A 22,526-nucleotide genomic window follows, 5' to 3' on the forward strand; every position below is an offset into this window, starting at 1 on the left:
AAAGCTGGATGGAATTCTGGGAGTCACAGGACTGGGATTGGGGCATGGCTCTGTCCACACTGAGGGTCACAACGGGGCTGTCCCTGCCAGGGGACACTGCTGGAGGGCCCCGGCAGGGGGTGACAGATGAGGGACATCCCTGGGACAGCTCCCCCAGCTCTGTGAGGGGGCTCTGCCTCTTGACCCTGACCTAAACCCTGGAATTCCTTTGCCGTTGGTTTCATGGAACAATTCAGGTGGGAAGGGACCTTCTCAAGGTCACCAAATCCAACCCCACGAGCTCCATCTTCACCCCACGCTTGACCTATCAGAGAAGACGACCAAGATAAATGATAATTATTATTTTAAGGAAGGCATTTGCATTGGATTAATTTGCATCCATCTCTCCTGTCGGCCCACTCCGGGCTCTTTTCAGGATGTGGCAAAGTCCCTCTCCACAATCCGTAGCAGTGGGAGTATCCCTGTCACTGACATGTCTCCAGAGCAGAAAGAATTGCTTCACAAATCCCGTTGCATCCCATCCAAAAAACCCTCCATCCTCCAAAACAAAACAAAACAAAACAAAACAAAACAAAACAAAAAACAAAAGGAAAATCCATCCAAAAATCCATCTTTGCCGAAGGAAACCCAGCCTCTCTCTCTCTCTTCGCAAAGGTACCTTTGGTTTCAAAAGTGCAGGAAGTGGGAGGATTCACGGGACGCAGTCCGTCAGGAATCCCTGCCTTCTACCCTGATCCGTGCTGGGAGAGCTGGGAATGCTCCCAGACATCCCATTCCTACTGCTCAGGCAGATCCGAGGCCGTCGGGGGCGCGGAAGCGGAGTGGGAAGAGCATCCTTGGAGTGACTCCCCGGCAAGTCCCAAGCTGTGTAAGGCATGTGAGGAGCGCTCAGGGGGGGCCGCTGAAATCCTGGGAGTCTCCAGGCGGGATGGGGGTCCCACGGTGGCTTGGCTGAGTGCTGGAGCGGGGGGAAAGGCCACTGTCAGAAAGGAGGAGGGGGTTTGGTAGGAAAAACATCGTCCGTCCAGCTCATCCCAGTGCCTGTGGAGGTGTGGGTTCCAGTCCGGTGCTCCTTCCTTGTGGTGTGGCCCTGAATCCTTTAGGGAATCCTCCACCTGATCCCAGGGGGTTTTTCCATCCTCACAATTATTTTTCCGTTCATCATTCTGGTCTCCTCGTCCTACTCTGATCCCGCTCCTGCTTTCAGGCCCTCTTTGCTACATTGGATTTATGGAGTTGCCTTGGAAAGAAAGCAGGCGTGGGGTGGGGGGCGGCTCCCCCCGAAATCCCTACAAAGCAAATTTAAACCCAAAAAAGGCTTTTCTGCAGTGCTGTCACCCCGGGCTTGGCAGGGGAGAGGCTCTTCCCTGTCCTTCCACAAATCCCGAAAGTTCCTCCACGACCTCTTCTCCTCCCGGGCTGCTCCGGAGCTCAGTGGGAACGGGGGATGAGCTCCCTGTGGGCTTTCCCAGCCTCAGCGAGGACAAATCCCGGTGCTGAGGGAGGTGGTGGGGACCCGCTCTTCCCTGCATAGGTTTTTTCAGGAAGGAGGGTTTTCTGGGAGAGGTTATGGGCGAGGTGCTGCCGTGAGGATGGACGGCTCAATAATCCGGTGTTTTCACCCCAAAATCCACCCCTTTCCTCCTTCCATGCCTTTGCTCTGCCCAGGCCCCTCTCACCCCTCTTCCCTCCCAAAAATTCTTTGATTTCTTTCCCCCTTCCCCTCTGATCCAGAACCTTCTTGGAAAAATTAAACCCAAAAAGTTGGAGCTCCCTCCTAAAAGAACAAAAAAAAGCCTCGGGGAGCCGAGCCCAACACGGGGCCCCTCCGGACTGGCCCTGAGGCAGCCCCAAAACTGGGGAGCAACCCCAAAACTGGGGAACAACACCAAAACTGGGGAACAAACCCAAAATGAGGAGCAGCCTCAAACTGAGGAGCAACCCCAAACTGGGAAGCAACCCCAAAATTGGGGACCAACCCCAACACTGGGGAGCAATCCCCAGCTGGGAAGCAACCCCAAAGCTGGGGAGCAGCCCCAAACTGGGGGAACAGCCCCAAAATGGGGAGCGACCGCAAAGCTGGGGAGCAGCCCCAAATTTAGGAACACCCCAAAGCTGGGGAGTAATCCCAAACTGGGGAGCAGCTTGAACACCTTCTCCCCTCCAGCTGCTCCAGCTCAGCCCCGATTCCCACTCTGGATCCCGGCCCGCACATCCTTTGCCGTTGGCTCGTTTGCTAAGGATAAATGGCATTGGCGGCCACCTGGGCTGCCTCGTTGGTTGGAATTATTTTCTTTTTTTTTTTCCCTTTGTTGTTTTTTTTTTTTGTATATATTTTTTTTTGCTATTTTAAATTTTTTTCTCTATTTTTTTTTTTGTTTGTTTTTGTTTTTTTCAGTCCTCGCTCGATTCCCCTTTCCTGTCGGAGGCGGCGGCGGCGGCGGCTGCCGGCGGAACCCCCGCCCGCCCCGAACCCCTCAGGCTGCGGGTGTTTTTCCCGGCGCTTTTGCTATGCCAAGGAATAAATGGCATTGACAGGGGACGTGGCCTCGGAGCTCTCGTTGCCCTCGGTCTCCTCTTTGTCCTTCTTGACCGTGTACTGGCCGATGAAGGAGCCGTCCTCGTTGAACTGGCCCTCGCCCCCTTCTCCGTAGTCCACCAAGCTGTCGTCGCTCTCCTGCTGCTTTATCGTGCCGTCCAGCGAGGTCTGGCTGTTGGGAAGAGGTTTGTTGTCTTCATCGCTGGCAGCAGAAGACAGACAGACACGGCAAGGGTTGAGAAACGGGGCTGAGAACCTTCCCCCGAGGGATGGAGATCCTAAATCAATCCGCAGCGGGAATGCAGCTCAGCAGAGCCCTAAATAACGGGGACTCGTCTGGGTGTTGGGGGGTGTGGGAATTGGAGGTGATTGGGATCTCTGAACATCCAATTTTATGATTTTTCAGCTCGGAAATTGAATTTAACCTCATTTTCCTCATCTCAAATTTCTTAAACCTCAATTTCCTCATCTCGATTCCTTTCCCTCAATTTCCTCATCTCGATTCCTTTCCCTCAATTCCTTAATCATAATTTCTGAATCTAAATTTCTTAACCTCAGTTTATGAACCTCAATTTCTTAACCTTGATTTCTTACTCTCAATTTTTTTTTGCTCTCAAATTCTTACTCTCAATTTCTTAATTTTAATTTCTTAGTTTCTAAATCTCAAGTTTTTAACCTCAATTCATTCATCTCAGTTTCTCGCTCTCGGTTTCTAAATCTCAATTTCTAAATCTCAGGTTTTCAAACTCAATTTCTTGCCCTGGATTTCTTTACTTCAGTACTCCACCCAAAACTTGGATCAATGGGTCTGGGTGAACATCAGGAATATTCTTCCCTTGGATTTTTTTCTCTCTCTGTTTTAGCCCCCCTTGGTAACCTGGTTGAGTGGTTTGTTCACAGATTTCCTTAAGGAAACACAGTTTTTCCTTGAAAAAAAACCCACATTTTTTTTCTTGGAAAACATGGTTTTACCTTGAAAAAACGTGGTTTATCCTTGAAAAAACACTTCCCCTTGAAAAATCGCATTTTTTCTTGAAAATAGAGTTTTTCCTTTAAAAAATGCAGTTTTTCCTTGAAAAAAAAATGCAGTTTTTTTCTTGGAAACCACAGTTTTTCCCTTGGAAAAAACCACATGCAATGGGGAGCATTGTGAGGGTACACTTTTAGGATGCCAAGTTTTATGCAGCTTCCAAAACTCCTGGGAATTTCCCTTTCCCAGTTTTTTTCTGGGCATTTTTCCTTGCTCAGTCTGGGTTTTCCTTCTTTTCACTAAAAGCCATGTCATTCAAAATAAAGAGTTTGACCCAAAAGGGAAAATAATCACTTTAAAAATTCCTTTTAACTAAAATCTAATCAGGGAAAAAGCTGTTTTTCCTTGGAGGGCAGGGACTGGTATTCCATAAATTGAGATATTTTAGGAAGGATGAGAGCGAATTGCTCTAAATTGATATAAAAATTAATTTTTATATCAACAATTCCTTAGTTCATGCAAATTCTGTCATATTCCTGAAGATATCCCTGAAATATTTGTCCTCCCACTACCATTCCTGTCTTTTTCCAGCTGTTCTTTTTAGCTTGGGATCTGCCAGGCTCGCTCCACTCTCTTCCTTTATTTTCCTTAAAATTGGTGAAAATTTAAGGATTTTTTTTTTTTTTTTTACTTTTCTTGGGCCCTTGAGCGGGGCGAGGCATTAATTCTCTCTCATTCCATGGGATTAATTCTCCCTCATTCCATGGGATTCATCAGCTCCCTGAAGTGGGTGAGGGATTTGGGACCCCACCTTGGATCGGCGCTTTGGGAATCCCATGATAACACGACCCCAATATTTGAGACTTCCCATTAACTTGGCATCACAACAAAAACATTAATTTGTTAGCTCTGGAAGCAGATATTTTTTTTGGGGGAAAGGAGGAATAATTGAGTGAGGAAGCAGGACTGGTTAGAAAGCCCCAAAAACGCGGAGTAGAGAGCGGCAAAACGCAAATCCTCGATTCCCAGCGCCCCTCCCCAAACTTTGGGGGGCAGCTCAAGCCAAATCTGGAGCTGGATCATCCCTAACTGAGGGGTTGCAGCACCAAATTCCCGCTGGGAATGCATTCCCAGAGAATTCCTGATGGTTTTACCTCTCTCTGGGACCGTTTATCCCGTTAGTGCGTTAGGAGGGAGCAGCGGTTTTCTGTCAGCTCCTGGTGGGATCTAACCCTGTTAAAACGGATTTCTAGGAGTGCAGCCGGACCAGGTGTTAGTGCCCAGGTGGGAATCACGTGGGAAATGCTCTCCTGAATCCCATAAATCATCGGGAAGAAGGGGAGGCTGGAGCCGGAGGGAGGATTTTCAGGACTAAGAGCGGGCAGTTGGACAGGATCCAGCGGTTCTGGCTCATGTCCCTTGTCCCCATCCCCTGGGATGCACTTTTTCTTGGAAAACAATAGTTTTTCCTTGAAAAAACACAGTTTTCCCTTGAAAATCCAGTTTTTCCCTGAAAATCCACTTTTTTTTTTTTCCTCTTGAAAAATCCCACGTGCGTTCCCAAGTTCAATCCTGCTCCACCAGGAGGGACCAGCAGCTGGAGCTGGGGGGCCTGGCTGGATTTGGGGGTACACCCAGCCCATGGAGCAATTCCAAAGCAGGATCTGAGTCTCCAGAAGCCCCGATGGCAGCGGGAATTAGAGGGATCTGTTTAATGTGTTAGGCAGGGATGTGGGGAGGGGGACAGGGGAGTTTTGGCCGTGAAGAAATCAACGGGAGGAAGGAAGGAAGGAAAATAAAATTTCCAAAAAAAGCGGAATGTGCCGGACTTCTGGCAGCACGAGGTCCTACCTTTCAAGAGACCTTCATGGTCCATGTGGGTAGACCAGGTGAAAAGGAGGAGAAGGAATGGGAATAAAACAGAGAGAAGCAGAAAGAGCCTGATCAGAGAGAGAAATGAGGAGGTTCTGCATTCATAGGGGGAGTGCTACCACCCAAAAAAAAAAAAAAGAAAAAAAAGGGGAATTGTCGCCTCGTTATACCAAATGGAGCTGGGAGAGCCGTTCCAGGTGGGATCAGACTCCTTGGAAGCCATCCCAGCATGGAAAGGGCCACCCAAGAAGGGCTGGGTGGTGTCCAGGGGACAGTGGTGGCTCTGGGGAGCCGCGTGCCGCAGGACAATGGCGGCTGGGTTCACCCCAGAGTCCTGCTGGGATTCCTTGGAATGGCCCTATGGATAAACCTGCACCTTCCCAGAGCTTTTCCAGAGCTTTCCTCCCTCACGAGGCTCCTGGGACAGCTCTGTGCCTGCTGAGATGTCCCCTCCTCAAGTGGCACTGCCTGCACTGTGTCATGTGTGCCCTTTTCCTTTAAATCCCGGCTGGGAATCCGGACCCTAAATCCACTTCCCAGCATCCAGGAGTTTCCAGCCGCCTCCCCAGGGGCAGCACAGAACATTTGGTATAATGAGGCACCGGCGCTGGCATGAAACGTTGTCCGTGGATAATGGTCCTGGCCTGGGAAGGAGCTTCCCTGCTTGGGAACACCATTATCCCGGGATAGGAGCAGAGATGCGGCGGGATCTCGGGATGAAGAGCGCGGAGAGTGGCATGCACAGGGCGCTGGGGACGTGAGGGTGATGAGGGCACATCAGCCATGCCATGGGGAGGAGGGGACGGGGGCCGGGATGGGCTCAGTTCCTGCCCTTCCCTGAAATCCTAAATGCTGCCCCTCCCGGAGCCCGGCCCCGCAATCAGCCCCGAGCTCCGTCAGCCAACAGCTCCAGCCTCCGGCTTCACCTTCCCTTCTGCCTCCTGGAGGGAAACCTCCTGGAATTCTCCCAGGAACCCTGGTGTTCCTCAGGAGGAGGGGGCAAAGTTGGTGGGTTCATGGGTTGTAGGATTTTTTTTTGTTGTTCTTATTAGATTAACATTTTCTCCCTTTTATTTAGTTCATAAAACTTTATGGACTCCATCCCAGAGTTTTATTGTCCTTTTATGGTCCTCCTTTTATTCTCCTTCCACTGATTCCTGCCTTTCCCTTGGAAATTTTGAGAATGGTGTTGTCCATGAAAGTCAGAGCTCCAGCTGAGCAGAAGGATGAAGGATTCACCCCAATCCTTCCCCTTGCCCTTGGATGGTGCCCGGGGGTTTCTGCCAGCCATTCCAAGAGTTTGGTTTCCCTTTGGGGTGGGAAGGTGCCTGGCCATGGATTTGCCTCAGGAATGGTGGATGGGGCCAGGAGGGGGTGGCTGGACCCTCCTCTGTGGGGTCCAGAGAGGCAGAGCCGGGAAATCCGGGAATGCTGCCAGAAGCTGGGCCTGAGGAAATCCCTGTGGGAATCCCTTGGGAATCCCTGTGGGAATCCCTTTGGGAATGGGGGGCTCAGGCTTCCCACAAACCACCCCACAAATTTAGGGGGCACGAGGCTCCCTATCCTGACTGGAATCACCGTTTGGGGCCAGGCTCTGTCCTGGTTATGGCTCATTCCCATGCCAAGAGTGCCCCATCAAATCCTGCCTTGGGAAGGGATGGGTCTGACCCCAAAACCTGCTGCAGGACCGGGCTGAGCTTGTCCCTTCTCTCCTGTTTTCCGTGTCCCAGCCTGGAATCCGAAGGGAGCGTCCCAAAAATTCACAGGTGGAATTTCTGGCCACCCCTGGAAGCGCTAAGCAGCAGGGACGGGAGGAAAGTGTTGGCCCTGTGTGTTGTTTAGGACATTTAAGAATGCCAGCTTTTTCCTACAACATCCTGCTTGTATTCCATGTTTTTGTGGGAGTCTGGGGAGCTTCATGGAATCCTCTGGAATAAAAAAAATCCCTCTGAAATGGAGTTTCTGTGCCTCTGACGAAATTAATGTGATCCCTGGTTCTGTTCCATTTGGGTTTCTGATTCATTTATTTCCCCTAAATCCTCTGGCAGAATCCATTCTTACTCCATCCTTTCCCGAATCCCAAACCCATCCTTCCCATGCTGGGAATAACACGGGATTCAATCAACCCCTGGTTTAAACGATGAGGAAAATTTTCCTGTTGGGTTTTGACTCCAGCTCAGGTGGGAAAAGGAATTTTAATTCTTTCAAGGAATTCGAATTAAAATGTCCCAAATCCCCTCAGCTGCTGGGTGAGCCCTGACAGCAGGACATGCTCCCGCTCCCGGTGGATCACGGAGAGCTGGGAATGCTGGGGAAGTTCCTGTCCCTTTCTGACACATCCCAGGAGTTTTCCTGGAGGGAAAAAGGCTCTGCTGCTCTTTAGGGGTGACATTTGCGTGCAAAGAGCGGGGTGGAGCCGGGGCAGTCAGAAAGGTTCTGGCTGGATCCCTGCTGGAGCCCTCACTGGGGTTTTTGAGGGATTTTGTGGGGTTGGAGCACAGGCAGACCCCAAATCATTCCCCTTTCTGCTTCCAGGGCTGATCCCTACAGAGACCGGGGCATTTCTCCCATGGATATTCCTTTATGGGAAGGACAGGGGCTGAGCTGTGGGGTGAGACTGCAGAAATGCCCTCAGGCTGCTACGAAATTTCGGGTTTTGGGGTGTTTTGGGGGGTTTTACTTGCCAGGAGTTCTATTAAGGTTGTTCTGCTCCTGGTGGGAGCTGATCCCAGAATCCCAGCTCTGCCCAGCCTGATCCCAATGGAATTTTAGGCATTTCTCCCATGGATCCTCCTTAGGGTACTTCAGAAATACCCTCAGGCTGCTACAAAGTTTGGGATTTTGGCGTGATTTTGGGGATTTTTTGTGTTAGAAGTTCCATTAAGGTCACTCTGGTCCTGGTGGGCGCCATCCCATGGAGCTAATCCCAAAATCCCAGCTCTGCCCAGCCTGATCCCAACAGAACTTTGGACATTTCTCCTTTAGGATCCTCCAGAAATACCCTAAGGCTGCCACAGACTCCGGGTTTTTGGGGTGATTTTTGGGATTTTATGTGTCGGAAGTTCCACTTGAGTTGGTTTACTCCTGCTGGGAGCTGTCCAAGGTCTCTGATTCCAGAATCCCAGGAAGAGGAGGTGGAACCCCACAACCTGGCAGCTCCTGGAGCCGTTTCCTTCGGGAATTACAGCGGGAAGGCGGCAGGAGGAGGAAAGGGGGGGGGACAGGGATCGTTCCGGGGGGGGGGATTCGTGGCACCACAGGGTGGGGGGGGGGGGGCTGTGATGGCGGGGGAGGGGCTGATGGGGGGGTCAGACATTCCATGGGGTCCTACCTGTAGTCGAAGGATCCGTCCTCCACATTCTTGTCCTCGGGATTGAGGTGCTCATCCTTGTTGTCCCGCACTGCGAAGGAGCAGAGACCCCCCCCAGTTAAACCAGTAAGGATTGAAGGGTTTGGGAATGGGGAGGAGCTGGGGAAGGGTCCTGGGGGGTCCCTGAAGGGGAGGAGCTCGGAGAGGTGGAAACTGTGCTGGGGAGAGCTTGGAAAGGGTTACAAAGGGGTTACAAAGGGTTTGCCAAGGGTTTGTAAAGTGAAAAAAAAAAAGGGTCTGCAAAGGGTTTGTGAGGGGGTTAAAAAGGGTTACAAAGGGATTGCCCTCGCCTGGGTATTTCCCAGGATGGATGATCCCCAAGATTCCCGGACTTGTTGGGAATGGCCATTCCCACCTCTCACCTGGACATTTCCCAGGATGGATGATCCCCAAGGATCCTGGACCTGTTTAACCCTTGGGAATTGCCATTCCCACTCTCACCTGGATATTCCCCACCACTGGATGATGCCACACCCATTTAAATTTTGGGATTTCCCATTCCCACTCTCAACTGGATATTCCCCACCACCACTGGATGTTCCCCAAGGATCTTGGATCTGTTTAACCCTTTGGGAATGGCCATTCCCACCTCTCACCTGGATATTCCCCACCACTGGATGACGCCACACCCACTGAAATTTTGGGATTTTCCATTCCCACTCTCACCTGGATATTCTCCACCACTTGGATGTTCCCCAAGGATCTTGGACCTTGGGGATGGCCATTCCCACCTCTCACCTGATATTCCCCACCCCTGGATGATGCCACACCCATTGAAATTTTGGGATCTCCCATTCCTCCTCTCACCTGGATATTCCCCACCACTGGATGATGCCACACCCGTTTAAGTTTTGGGATTTCCCATTCCCACTCTCACCTGGATATTCCCCACCACTGGACGATCCCCAGCAATCCCAGACCGATTGAAATCCTGGGATTGGCCATTCCCATCCTCACCTGGATACTTCCCGCCGCGGCTCCTCTTGATGAAGCAGACGATGAGGAGGATGAGCACCAGGAGGGCGATGGCGCACATGAGGCCGATGAACCAGCCCTGCGTGGCGATGTCCACCTGGTTCTTGGTGTAGGCTGTGGAAAAAGGGGAAAATATCCCTAAGGAATGGAGCAATCCGTGCAGGGAATGGAGGAAGAGGAATTCAGGGCGTTGGTTCGGGAATTTTCTTTGGTTTGGGCATGTCTGGGTGTGTGGTTGAGGTTGTAGCGCAGGGATTTGTGGTTTTGGGGGTTTTTTTGGTGTTTTCTTGGTGTTTTTTTGATTCTTTATTGGTGACTTTTCGGTGGGGTTTTGTGAGAACTTTTGGTGTTTTCTTGGTGATTTTTGTGGTGTTTTCTTGGTGTTACTTTGGGGTTTTTTTGTGGAGTTTTTTTGTGATTTTGGGGTGTTTTTTCCACAAAGTTTTGGTTGGTTTTGGTGTTTTATTGGTGTTTTTGGTGGTTTTGATGGGGTTTCTTCTGTGTTTTTTGGGGGGTTTTGGTATTTTTTTGGTGATGTTTTTTCATGGTTTTTTTTTTCCTTTTATGGTGGAAAATAAAATCAGTTTTATCAGGAACCACAAACAGCAAAGGGGCCCAACAGAAAGGAAAACCCGGGAAAAGGGAAATACAAAAAAAGGCGAAGGAAGCTGGGGAAAGAATTTGACGGAATTTGCTGCATCTGAAAACCGCCCTGGGTGCAGGAAGATCCAAGAGGAACATTCCCAAGTCCTGCTGCCCAGGGATTTTGGGCAGCACCGCTGGATCAGGGAATTGCTGAGTTCTCAGGGTTCATTGGAAGCCTTGAACTGGGATGAACTGGGATGAACTGGGATGAACTGGGATGAACTGGTGTCCCTGCAGAGGTGACAAAGGTGGCTCTTCTGCCACAACCACTCAGCTCCTGCTGCCTCTGGTGGCGACCAAGTGTTTCGGGGATGGGGAGGGCCTTGGGGGAAGCCCCCCAAGATCTGGGAACAGGTGGGAATTCCTTGGAATGCCAACAGGAATGCCACGGATCCAACCCTGGTGTCCAGGGGTTTGGGGCAGCACCGCTGGATCAGGGAATCGCTGAGCACAGGGAGTTCATTGGCAGTCTTGAACTGGGATGAACTGGGATGAACTGGGATGAACTGGAGCGTAGAGGGGTCTGATAGCTCCGAGTGTTTTCTGCTGGAGCAAATTCCCGCTTCCAGCGCCTTCCCAAGGCTGTTACAGGATGAATTCCAGGCCTGTTCCCATCCTCCAGCTCCCGTGTCCTCCCTGCCATTCCCTGACTCCCGGCTCGCAGCTCTCCCACACGGTCAGACAGACAAATCCACGGCCTAAAAATAGCTCCAAGGCTGCCTTTTCCAGCCTCTCCTTGGAATTCAGCGAGGCAGAGGAGAAAATAACCTTCAGTGGGGCGGAGGGGATGGGTTTATCCAAGCTGAGGGAAAACTGAGGCGTTCCCGGTGGGAATGTGGGAGAGCCAGGGTGATTGGGATGGGGTTGGGAATGGAGATGGGACGGAGATACTGAAAATCCTGAAAATCTGGTGAGGAAAAAGAGGGATGAAGAAAGCAGGGAGCAGCCCTCCCTTAATGTGTTCAGAGAGACAGGATCTTGGAAGAGAGGGAATGAAGGGAAAAATAGGTTGGGTTGGCCAAAATTCCTAACCCACAAAATTCCAGGGACCAAACTGTGCTTGTTCCATTGGAATTGAGCCCACAAGAAGGAGTTCTTTCCTCGGGATGAAATGCAGGGAACTGCAGGTGAACCACGACAAGGAAATTGGGATTAAAGAGGAGAATGACACCGAGGAGGATCTCTGCTCAAGAAGTGATGCTGAAATCGGAATGTTTTGCAGATTTTGGGCAGCACTGAGAGGGGAAGGAGCTGCCTGATACTTCCTTCGGCTCCAACACTCCCAAATCCCACATTTCCTCAATCCCAGCCTGAATTCCAGAGTCCTCAAGGAAGCGCTTTTAGATGGAGAGAATGAGATGAAGACAAAGAAATGGATTCAATAATCCGAGTGCTGGGGAAGGGAAGGGGAAGGAAGCTCTGCTGGAAAGCTTGGAGATGGAAAAATTCCATGAACAGCGATGGGATGGGATTTTTCCAGGGAGAAACAAGGAGGTCTTCAAAACGTGAAATTCCAGAGGAGCCTGAGAGGCAGGGTGAGGGTTGGAGCTGGGTTTGGAAAGGAGGATTTTAAACCTGGAGTTCCCAGGAGATCTCACAGGAGGATGGGGCATTGTCTGTAGGTAAGGGAAAAATTCCCATCCTTCCAAAAAAAGGGGGGATAAATCCATCCTTCCCAAAAAAGGAGGATAAATCCATCCTTCCCAAAAAAGCAGCACTTGAGGACCAAATCAAAGTCCCTGCAAAGGTGGATTTGGAGTGAACGAGGGACTGTCAGGAAGGAAGGTTTGAAGCCCGTGGCTGTCCCAGGGGATTTTGTGATTTGCTTTAAGGTGAGGCCAACCTCGAGGGAAAATGGAGAGCAGCTGCAGGATATGACAGGTCCTGATTGGAATTGCAGCTGCAGAGCCTTTTAAAAAAATAATTAATGATAATTTCGTGGCAGAATATTCGTTAGCTCAGAGTCATCGTTGACGTGCCAGGAGCAGAGCTCAGCTCCACCGAGTTTTTTCCTTGGATTGCAAAAGAGACCTTTGGGTGTGAAAAGTCCCCTCTGCCTCCAGCTCTGTGTGATCCTGTTTCCAGAATCCCAGGATCACTGAGGCTGGAAAATCCCCGTGGGATCATCGAGTCCCAGCTGTGCCCGATTCCCGCCCTGAGCACTCAGTGCCACCTCCAGGTGCCACCAACAGGGATGGGCGCTCCAAACCCCCCTGGGCAGCCCCTTCCAGCCCTTTCCATGAGGAAATTCCTGCTGATGTCCAACCTGAGCCTCCCCAGCCCAGCCTGAGGCCGTTCCCTCTCCTCCTGTCCCTGTTCCCTGGGATAAGATCCCAAATCCCCCCGGCTGTCCCCTCCTGGCAGGGAGTTGTGCAGAGCCAGAAATTCCCCCTGAGCCTCCTTTGCTCCAGGCTGAGCCCCTGCCCAGCTCCCTCAGACCCTTCCTCATCTCCATTCCCTTCTCTGGACACTCTTCCCTGTGTTTGGACAAGCTGAGAAACCCATTTACTTATTTATTTATTTAAAATTTTGCAGCCCTCCTTCTACTCCGCTATTTTTGTCGTTTCCAAGTGCCCTTTGCTCCTGGGAGGAATTTTTTTTTGGCTTAATGAGCTGCCAGTTAATCAGGAATGAAATCAGAGCTCAGCCTCCTGCAGGGGAATATTTCTTATTTATCTGCCCCCAGCCTGAAGAAACCTTTAGAACAACGATTTACAAGATAAGAAAGAAAAAAAAAACCCAAACCCCCTAAAACTGCTCGGTTCCTTTTTATCCAAAGCATTCCCGATGCCATAGGATTGTCAGCAGGGGTCTGGCACTTGTGTCACCAGCATCCAGCCAGGAGAGAAATGGATGTGGAGCGTTTATTCCTGCAGGGAAGGCAACAGCTCCGTGCGTCCCACAGGGCTCAGGTCAACACCAGCCTCAATCCTGGGGATAAAGGTGGCTCCATCCCTTATTCTCCATGAAAATATCAGTAGGAACCTCTCAATTATGGAAAATATATGCAGAGTCTTCCCAGCAGGAATTGGCCAAGGATATTGTGCCTTTTTTTTTTTTTTTTGCCGGTTTTTTAATGATGCTCGGCCACTTGCTGTCACCTCCATCACCCCACGGATCCCAAATGGGGGGAAAAGCAGGGGAGGAAGGAAAAGAGGCGGGTCCAGGTTGGGATTGGTTTTCCAGAGGGATAAAATGGTTATTCAGAGGGATAAAATCGTTATCCATATGGATAACTCCCATGGGAGGGCAGGAGCTGACGGAGATTTCGGACTCGGGGAAAGATCCAGAAAGAGAAACAAAATTGGGGATTTAACTCAAAACTGGAGCTGTGCTGGGAGGGATCTGGGTCCAAAATCAGCTCTAATGGGACCAGAATATTCCGGGGGCTGGTGTGCCATGGATCAGCTCAGTCCTGGAGCAGTCTGGGGACAGAGCTGAGGGCAGCCCTAGCTGGAGTTTTGTCAGCACTGAGCAGGGTTGGACACTCCAGAACCACCTGGATGTGGCACCTGGGGACGTGGTGGCCTTGGCAGCGCCAGGGAGTGGTGGGACTCGATGATGGCAGAGGATTTTCCAATGTTAATTCCATGGAACACCAGCAGCCACCGGGAATTACTGGGTGATGCTCCAGATTTTCTGACAATTCCAGCTGTGCACGGGGGGTGTGGGGAGCTCTGCTCCCCAGTTCCCACAGCTCTCTCTCTTTTTGAGATTCCCATTTTCCTTTTGCCATTCCTGGCAGGGCCTGGAAATTGCCAGAGTTTCCCATCCCGCAGCTGGAAACGAGCAAAACCATTTTAATTCCTTGGAAATCCCCACCTCTACCTACGACACTGTCAGGGAGGCTGCTCCAGCATTTGCTGCTCCATGGAATTCCAGCAGAGTGGAATTGACAGGAGCTGTGCACAAATCCGTTTGGAAAAGCCCCGTGTGGATACGAAGGGATTTAGGGATTTTGGATTCACTGGGAATCGTCGGGAGGGAACAGCGGAGTTTTACAAACGTACAAAGCTCCTGTGAGACAAAGGAGGGATCGTCTGGAGACGGGTGGGAAATGGGGGAATCCACAACCAGGAAAATGTGGAAACCACACGGATACACAGCCTGGAAAACTCCACACAAAGTGCCAGAGGAAACGTCCCAGGAGTATGGAAATCCCTAGGGATACTCTTGTGCCAACACCAAATTCCCACTCCCAATCCTGCATCCCGTCGGTGACACCTCATTGTCCCCCAGAGTCCCAACGGGCACCAAGGGGCCACAAGCAGAGGCTGTGACAACGTGAACGCGCTCTCCTTCCTTTTCTTCATTCCAAGGAATCCCCATCCCGAGGATCCCCAGCTCAAGGGATCCCCATCCTAAGAGATCATCATCCACCCATCACGAGGGATCTCCATCCAAAGGATCCCCATCCAAAGGAATCCGCATCCCGGGGATCCCCATCCAAAGGAATCCTCATCCCGAGGATCCCCATCCAAAGGAATCCTCATCCAAAGGGATCCCCATCCTGAGGATCCCAATCCAAAGCATCCCCACCCCAAGAGATCCCCATCCCAAGAGATCCCCATCCCAAGGATGCCAATCCAAAAGATCCCCATCCAAAGGATCCCTATCCAAAGGGATCCCCATCCAAAGGGATCTCCATCCCTTCCTGGGATTCTCATCCTCCATGCAATGCCAAGCAATCCCTGAGTTGAGGGCGGTGGGATGTGGGATTTCCATGCAGCCATGGCCAAAGCACCATGGGGATGGTGGGGCCATGCCGGGGCCATGCCGGGGCCATGCTGGGGACACGCTGGGGACACTCTGGGGACACGCGGCCGACGCCTGTCTCACCTGAGCTGGTGGTAAAGGTAATGTACGAGTGCTCGCTGGGGTGGGACCATATGGGGAACACCCACAGCTTGTACATCATCCCCGGCGTCAGATCCGCCAGCTGCACCGAGGATGGGCCCTGAGCCTTAACGGGGATTGATTTCTCTGTCTTGTTACCTGGGGAACAGAAACCGCACATCAAACCCTGCCCGGACACCCCACGGGGACACCGGGGACACTGCGGCCCAGGCGCAGGGCTGGCCCTGGGGGCTGGCCAGGGGTGACATGGCTCCTGGGATAGGGAGCTGCTGTTTGGGGTTGGAACTGGTTTGGGGTCGGTACTGACACAAGGAGCTGCTGGTTTGGGGTCGGTACTGAGACAAGGATCTGCTGGTTTGGGATCATTTCCCGAGCCAAGGAACTTCTGCTCTGAGGTTGATACCAAAACCAAGGAGCTGCTGGTTTGGGGTAATTTCCTGAACCAAGAAATTGCTGGTTTGGGGTCAGTACAGAGCCAAGAGACTTCTGGCTTGGGATCATTTCCTGAGCCAAGGAACTTCTGGTCTGAGGTTGATACCAAAGCCAAGGAGCTGCTGGCTTGGGGTCGGTACTGAACCAAGGAATTGCTGGTTTGGTGTCACTACTCTGGGGACAAGGAGCTTTTGATTTGGGGTCGTTACTGAGCCAAGAACTTCTGGTTTGGGGTCATTTCCCAAGCCAAGGAACTGCTGGTTTGGGGGTCGTGATACTGCAGGCAAGGCACTGTGAAATGCCTGGGACTGAGTGGGAATAATGTGGCCCTGGGGACAAGGAGCTGCTGATTTGGGGTCATTATTCTGGGGACAAGGAGCTGCTGGCTTGGGGTTACTGCCCTGGGGACAAGGAGCTGCTGAGGTCATTACCCACTGAGAATTGTGGCTTTGAGGTTTTGTTCCTTCAAATGCCACCAAAAAGTGGTGGACTACCATGGCTGTCCAGAAAGGGCTGAAATCTTCAAGATTTCCTCCCTCAGCCAAATCCTGGAGAGGGAATCCCAAGGGTTTGATGCTGCTGCATGGATTCAGCACCTGGGCTTGCTCCTTGTGCTTCCCAGTGACTGGGAAAAAATAGGGGTGGGTGGGGAGCTGGGATATTTGGGATTTAGGGCCTGGCAAGCTCATGCATATCCTGAAATATGGGAATTTGGGAGATCAGGCACTGCTTTGCCCAGGGAATTGTTTCAAGGATAACTCAAGGTCATCTCCTAAGGGAAGCTGGAATGGCAGGAGGGGGTTCCTGCCTGGAATTACAATTTCAGGGATTCTGGGCCGGCACAGCAGCGGATGTGAGGGCTGGGAAGTTAACTCAGGGATGAGCAGCAGCCAGCACTGTCTCTCCAGAAACCCCAAACCAACCAACAAGACAAAAACCTCTCCCTAAACCGGCACCAAACCCAGCGATCCCGGCTCTGCTTCCAGCCCAGGACGGAGCCGTACAACGCTAAGGAACACCGAGGAGGAGATTTGGGATCTTAGAGGATTCTGCCAACTCCAGGTTCAGGAATCCCATCTTCCAAATTCCCGTCAATTTCATTTTCCTCTCTGTTCTCCACCTCTTCCCATTGACCTCAACATTCCCAAAGATCATCAAACCCCACGGCCGTCGGCGCACGGAGAGGGAACCCCTGGAGAGCCACCTCTGATCTACCCCAACCGCCACAACCACCGTGTTTTCCCCTCTGCTTTTTTTTTTCCATGGAACCACGGAATTAAATCCAAGGAAAGGGCGGGAGCTGGCAGGATCTCTAAGGGCAGAGCCACCCCGTAGAGTCCCCACGCGATCTGATGCTTACTGGTGATATACTTAACCACAAAGTCAGTTCCTGCCGAGAAATTGTGGCTCCAGGTGATGTTTGCCCAGTTACTGTTTGCCATGGCTCTGATGTCCCATATGGACGATCCATTGGCGGCTGGGGGACAGGTTAGAACATGAGTTAGTCTTTAGCGGGGTTAGGCCTGGCTCAGAGGTCAAAGCTCATGAAAAGTCTCGAAAACCTGACAGAAACATTACAAAACTTGGCAAAAACCTTACAAAACTTCAAAAAACCATAACGGAATGGTAGAAAAACCTTACAAAACTTCAAAAACCATTAAAAATTTGGTACCAAAACCCTATGAAACCTCAAAACAATTAAAAACCGGTGCCAAAACCTTATAAAGTGTCATAAAAACACATAAGCATCATAAAAACTTCATAAAAATCTTCAAAAGCCCTCCAAACACCTTACAAAAAATGTCACAAAATCCTTACGAAAACCTCACAAATCCTTACAAAATTCATAAAAAAGACCTTACAAAAACATTATAAAACCTCATGAAAACATATAAGCATCATAAAAACCTTTAAAAACCTTACAAATTCTCCACAAAAACCTTTAAAACTTTTAAAAACTTTACAAAAGCCTTACAAAAGCCTTACAAAAGCCTTACAAAATCCCTACAAAAACCTCACAAAAACCTCAAAAAATCCTTACAAAATCCCTACAGAAACCTCACAAAAACCTCAAAAAGTCCTTACAAAATCATGACATAAACCTGGAGCGAACACTTCGGTCTCAGGCTAAGCATGAACAAGCCTCAGCCTAAGGCTGGATCGATTCTTTCCAGGATTCCCAACATTTTTAGGGAATTTTGGGTTCGTTTAAACCCAACGGCATTCGGCTCATCCTGGAATTGTTCCGGGACACATCCCTGAGGATCTGGGCCAGCGGGGAAACCTCGTCCTGGAATCCTTGCATGGATGAGCACAGATCCAGTGCTGGGAGTGGCAGGGAATTGTCACTTCGCCGTGGCCCCGGTGGGACAACGAGGTCACTTGGTGTGTGAGGTTGAAGTTAAGGGATCTCGGCGTTGCTTGGGATGAGCCCCGTTCCTACAGGAGTGGGAGCCGGCCCCACACTTTAGTGGGGTTTTAAGGGACAGCAGAGAAGTGGCACCTTGGGGTGTTATTGTCATTTTCCCTCGAGGTGTTTCAGTGTTTTGATGCCATAAATCTGCGATCGACAGCCACAATCCCTTGGGAAAAGCTGATTTTGGGGTTTTTAGGGCACTGCAAGGACCTGGCGCTGTGGAGTGACCTGGAATCCCTTAAATTCCAGCCTGGGTTGGATGGGGACGCTGGAGGTTCCTCATTTCCTCCTGTCCTCTTTCCCTGCTCTGCTCTCTGCAGATCCTCCCTGCAGAACGTTTTGGTGGTTTTAAAGCATTTTAACCTGATTTTATGCAAAAATATAGAGAAATGGCTTTGAACTCAGTCATGGAGTCATCCCAGACTCATCTGAGCAGGAAGGGACCCTAAAACTCTTCTCATTCCACCCCCAATCCTCATTTTCCACTATCCCAGGCTGCTCCAAACCGCATCCAAGTTTTTAATGCAGATTTCATTCCCTTTTTAGCTCGATTTATTTTTTGAACAACGCTAATTATTTATAAACCATCGCTTCCATTATCCTGGCGTTTCAAACCCAGATAAATCCTTCCAGATTTATCCCTCAAACACACTCAGGAGGGATGATTTCCCCACCAGAGCCGAGTTTGATCCTCCTGATGGTACAAGAAGATCTGGGAAACGCCCGGCACGGGGATGGTGCTGGAACTCCCACCCTTCCCCGGCGTTCCCGGGGGCTCCGCAGCGCAGGGAGCAGCGGGATAAACCCAAGGACTCGGATAAATCCTGACAGGTCTCCTCGCTAACAGCTGAGGTGCTAAATCCGAGCTGACATCTCCTGCAGGAGCACCAGAACCCGTTTGTAACAGCTCTAAACACCAGATCACACTTTGGGGGGAATTCGTGGGGTTTTCCATCTCTTCTGAAACCGCATCTGGCATCACCACACCCCCAGCAGGGCTGGGTTGTTCTCTGGTGGCACAGAACCCTCCAAATTTCACTGGTACTGCCAGATTCTACAGAACCCTCCAAATTCCCACTGATACACTCAGGTTCTACAGAACCCTCCAAATTCCCACTTGTGCACCCAAATTCCACACCGGCACTCCCAGGTTTCACAGAACCCTCCAAATCCCAGCTTGTACACCCAGATTCTACAAAACCCTCCAAAATTCCAAATTGCACGTCCAGATTTCAAAGAACCCTCCAGATTTCAACTTGCACGCCCAGATTCTACAGAACCCTCCAAATTCTCATTTATACACCCAGATTCTACAGAACCCTCCAAATTCTCGTTTATACACCCAGATTCTACAGAACCCTCCGAATTCCAACTTGATTCCAGATTCCACAGCACTCTCCAAATCCACACTTGCATACCCAGATTCTGCAGAACCCTCCAAATTCCGACTCGCACTCCCGGATCCCACAGAATCCTCCAAATCCTCATTTATATGCCCAGATTTCACAGAACCCTCCGAATTCTCACTTGCACGCTCAGATCCTGCAGAACCCTCCAAATTCCCACTTGCACGCCCGGATTCCCATCCCGGAGCCACGGGATGGCTCCGATTTCCCCGTTATCCCAAGGAATCGAAGTGGGGAAGGGTCCCAGTGGGGTTAGAGAGGGGTTAGAGGAGAAGGAAAGCTCAGTACCCAACTCGTGCCTGGTGGTGGCTGCCGGAGCCCTCTCGGCAGCGGCGCTGGTGCTGGCGGCGGTGCTGGCGGCGGCGCTGGTGGTGGTTGTGGTGGTTGTGGTGGTGGTTGTTGTGGTTGTGGTGTCGGTGGTGGTTGGGGTGGTTGTAGGACTGGTTGTAGGACTGGTTGTAGGACTGGTTTCAGGACTGGTTTCAGGAGTGGTTTCAGGAGTGGTTTCAGGAGTGGTTTCTGGACTGGTTTCCTCCACTGCAGTTGGAGGCGGCCCAGTTGCCTCTGGGAGAGGGAAACACCGGCTTTGCACCTGAGGTGGCGTCTCCTGGGCACTGCCCTCCCTGGAGCAGCAAGGCACGGAGCAAATCCCACCAGGAACACACGGCTGGGCCCCCTTTTCCTGCCCCTGGCCCCATGCAGGGATTGCCTGGGCTGATCCCAGGGACTGGGATAGGTGCAGGAGCAAATCCCACTGGGAATGCCAGGCTGAGCCACTTTCCCTACCCCTGTCCCCATGCAAGGGTGTCCTGAGCCCATCCCAGGAGCTGGGAGAGGCGCAGGAGCAAATCCCACTGGGAACACATGCCTGAATCCCATTTTCCTGTCCGTGGCCCCACACAAGGGTGGCCTGAGCCCATCCCAGAGGATGGAGCAAATCCCACTGGGAACACACGGCTGGACCCCTTTTCCTACCTTTGTCCCCATGCAAGGGTGTCCTGAGCCCATCCTGGGATCTGGGAGAGGTTCAGGAGCAAATCCCACAGGGAATGCCGGGCTGAGCCCCTTTTCCTACCCCTAAGCACATCCCAGGGGTTGGGAGAGGTGCTGGGGCTGCTCCTGTTCCCCCAATTCAATCCCAATCCCAATCCCAGTCCCAGGCCTGGAGGAGCTGCTTGTCCTCTGCCTTTTCCCTGCCCATCACCATAAACTAGCACAGCCAGCCTGGGAAAATGCAGCTGAGGGAACCCTCAGGTTTGTCCTCACCCCATTGTCCCACGGCACACCAGGAAATGGGATTTAGCTCGAGGAAAATGCACTAATCCCATTAATCCCATTAATCCCATTAATTCAATTAATCCGGCTGGCCCTGCACTACACCTGAAGCATTTTTGGAGCTGCCAGCTCAGCCTGTGGCTTCCCAGCTTTTTCCAGCCTGGAGAAGGAGCAGCTCCACCATCGAGGGGGGTTTAACTCATGGAGGAGGGAGGGATGGAGCCCGGGCAGCGCTGCCCCTCCCAATTTACATTGAAATGAGGGTTTGGAACACCCCGAGCAGTCCAGGGGGATAACTGGGAGCGATTTGTTCGTTAATTGTCTCACTCGGGCTGTGATCCCAAGGAAAAGCAGGAATGTGCTCCAAGGAAAGGGGGAATGTGTCCTTTAACCCACCCCGAGTGGGGCGAGGGTCCCACAGGGAGGGAGGGGAGAACTGGATGGGGCTGGAACCTTCCAGCAGAAAACGCAGCCGGAATTCAGCTCCAAATATCAAAGGTGACTCCGAGGGGACTCACCCCGGCACGCTCAGGTTAAATTATATTCATCATCATTATTTCTGTGGGCCACGGGGTTCCAAATCCCTCTGATGGGCGAAGGAAGCCAGATTTTATAAATATCACCCTCAAACCACAACAGCTCCAGGGCAGCACTTTAAAACCAGCCCTAGGACCAAGCCAGGCTTTTCTTCCCCACCCAGCCCATCCACAGGGAGAGCCAAGCCCTGAAACTCAGCATCCAAAGGCTGAGAGGGGCAGGAGCTCGCTGAGTCCATCTGGGATGCAAAATTAGAGCTTGAGCACAGCTGAAAGCACCAGCCGGGGTCAGGGGTGCCCCCAGAGCCTCCTGGGTCCTCACAGTCCCCCCAAAACTCCAGGCCAGCCTCAGGGATGTCCCCAGAGCATCCAAGGTTCCCCAAAAGTGCCCCAGGAGCAGCCACAGTTACCCCAAAACCCCATCCATAGCCAGGGGTGCCCCCAGAGCACTCCCAGCTCCTTAAAAGCACCAGCCCAGCCACTGAGAGCAGACACAGCCACCCCAAAACCCTCGTTGGGCCCCAGGAGCAGCCACAGCCACCCCAAAACCCCTCTCGGCGCTGACCCCACAGCATCCCCCCATCTCATGCACCCCAATCCGAAGCCCCCCGTGCACAGCCCGTCCCTGCCCCGGCCCGGGGGGCCCAGCCCGGCCAGGGGGAGGTGACAGGGAGGGGACACATCCAAAGGCTCGGCTTTGCCCTCGCGTGTTCGTGGGGAGCCAAAAAAGAAACAACCAAAAAAAGGATTTTTGCGTTTTGCCCTTCTGGGTTTGTTCCGCAAGGACTTGGTGAAGTCCCGAGGCCGCTAAAAGCTTTTCCTGCGCCGGGATTTGTCCCCATCCATCTCCGCGGATTGCTGGCGGGTTTTTTGGGGTTAAGAGATTGGTGTCGCCGGGTTAATGTTCCCATTAACGAGATGGAGCCGCGCCGGAGGCTGGGAGCGCTCAGCTAATGCAGGCTCGGCATTCCCGTGGGAATCCCGGCTCCCCTCGGAGCGAAACGAGACCTCAAAAGGCACAAAGTGAATCTGGGGAAGACGGGAGCCGGTGGGAAAACTGGCGCGGCTTTCCAGCTTGCATGGGGGAAGCAGAAATTCAGTTTTAATTCAGTTTAATTCAGTTTTAATGCTCCTCCAGACTTTAGATGGGAAGAGATTATCCGGGATAAATCTCTGAGCATCCCTCACGCGCCTGAATCCTCCGGGATTCTGCCCTTCCTGGAGCACCGGGAT

At 51.7% G+C, this 22,526-nt stretch overlaps 1 protein-coding gene across 19 annotated transcripts in view; it reads right to left on the bottom strand.

Annotated features, from left to right (window-relative positions):
• Positions 1–326: 326 nt before the first annotated feature.
• NFASC (neurofascin) overlaps positions 327–22,526 on the bottom strand; it is a 74,983-nt gene continuing 52,783 nt past the window's right edge. For 5 of the 19 annotated variants that reach the window (XM_030965725.1, XM_030965722.1, XM_030965724.1 and 2 more), the window contains 7 exons: positions 19,771–20,046; positions 17,021–17,137; positions 15,211–15,366; positions 9,709–9,840; positions 8,713–8,782; positions 5,361–5,372; positions 327–2,741 (listed from right to left, as the gene is read on the bottom strand). In XM_030965725.1, the coding sequence (XP_030821585.1) occupies positions 2,510–2,741; positions 5,361–5,372; positions 8,713–8,782; positions 9,709–9,840; positions 15,211–15,366; positions 17,021–17,137; positions 19,771–20,046 (995 nt within the window). In that variant the 3' untranslated portion in view covers positions 327–2,509. Of the gene's footprint in view, positions 2,742–5,360; positions 5,373–8,712; positions 8,783–9,708; positions 9,841–15,210; positions 15,367–17,020; positions 17,138–19,770; positions 20,047–22,526 lie in introns of those variants that run through there. The other 14 variants (XM_030965738.1, XM_030965733.1, XM_030965732.1 and 11 more) reach the window with 7 other exon arrangements.

The sequence above is a fragment of the Camarhynchus parvulus genome, chromosome 26 (assembly GCF_901933205.1).
Source record: "Camarhynchus parvulus chromosome 26, STF_HiC, whole genome shotgun sequence".
NCBI lineage: Eukaryota > Metazoa > Chordata > Aves > Passeriformes > Thraupidae > Camarhynchus > Camarhynchus parvulus.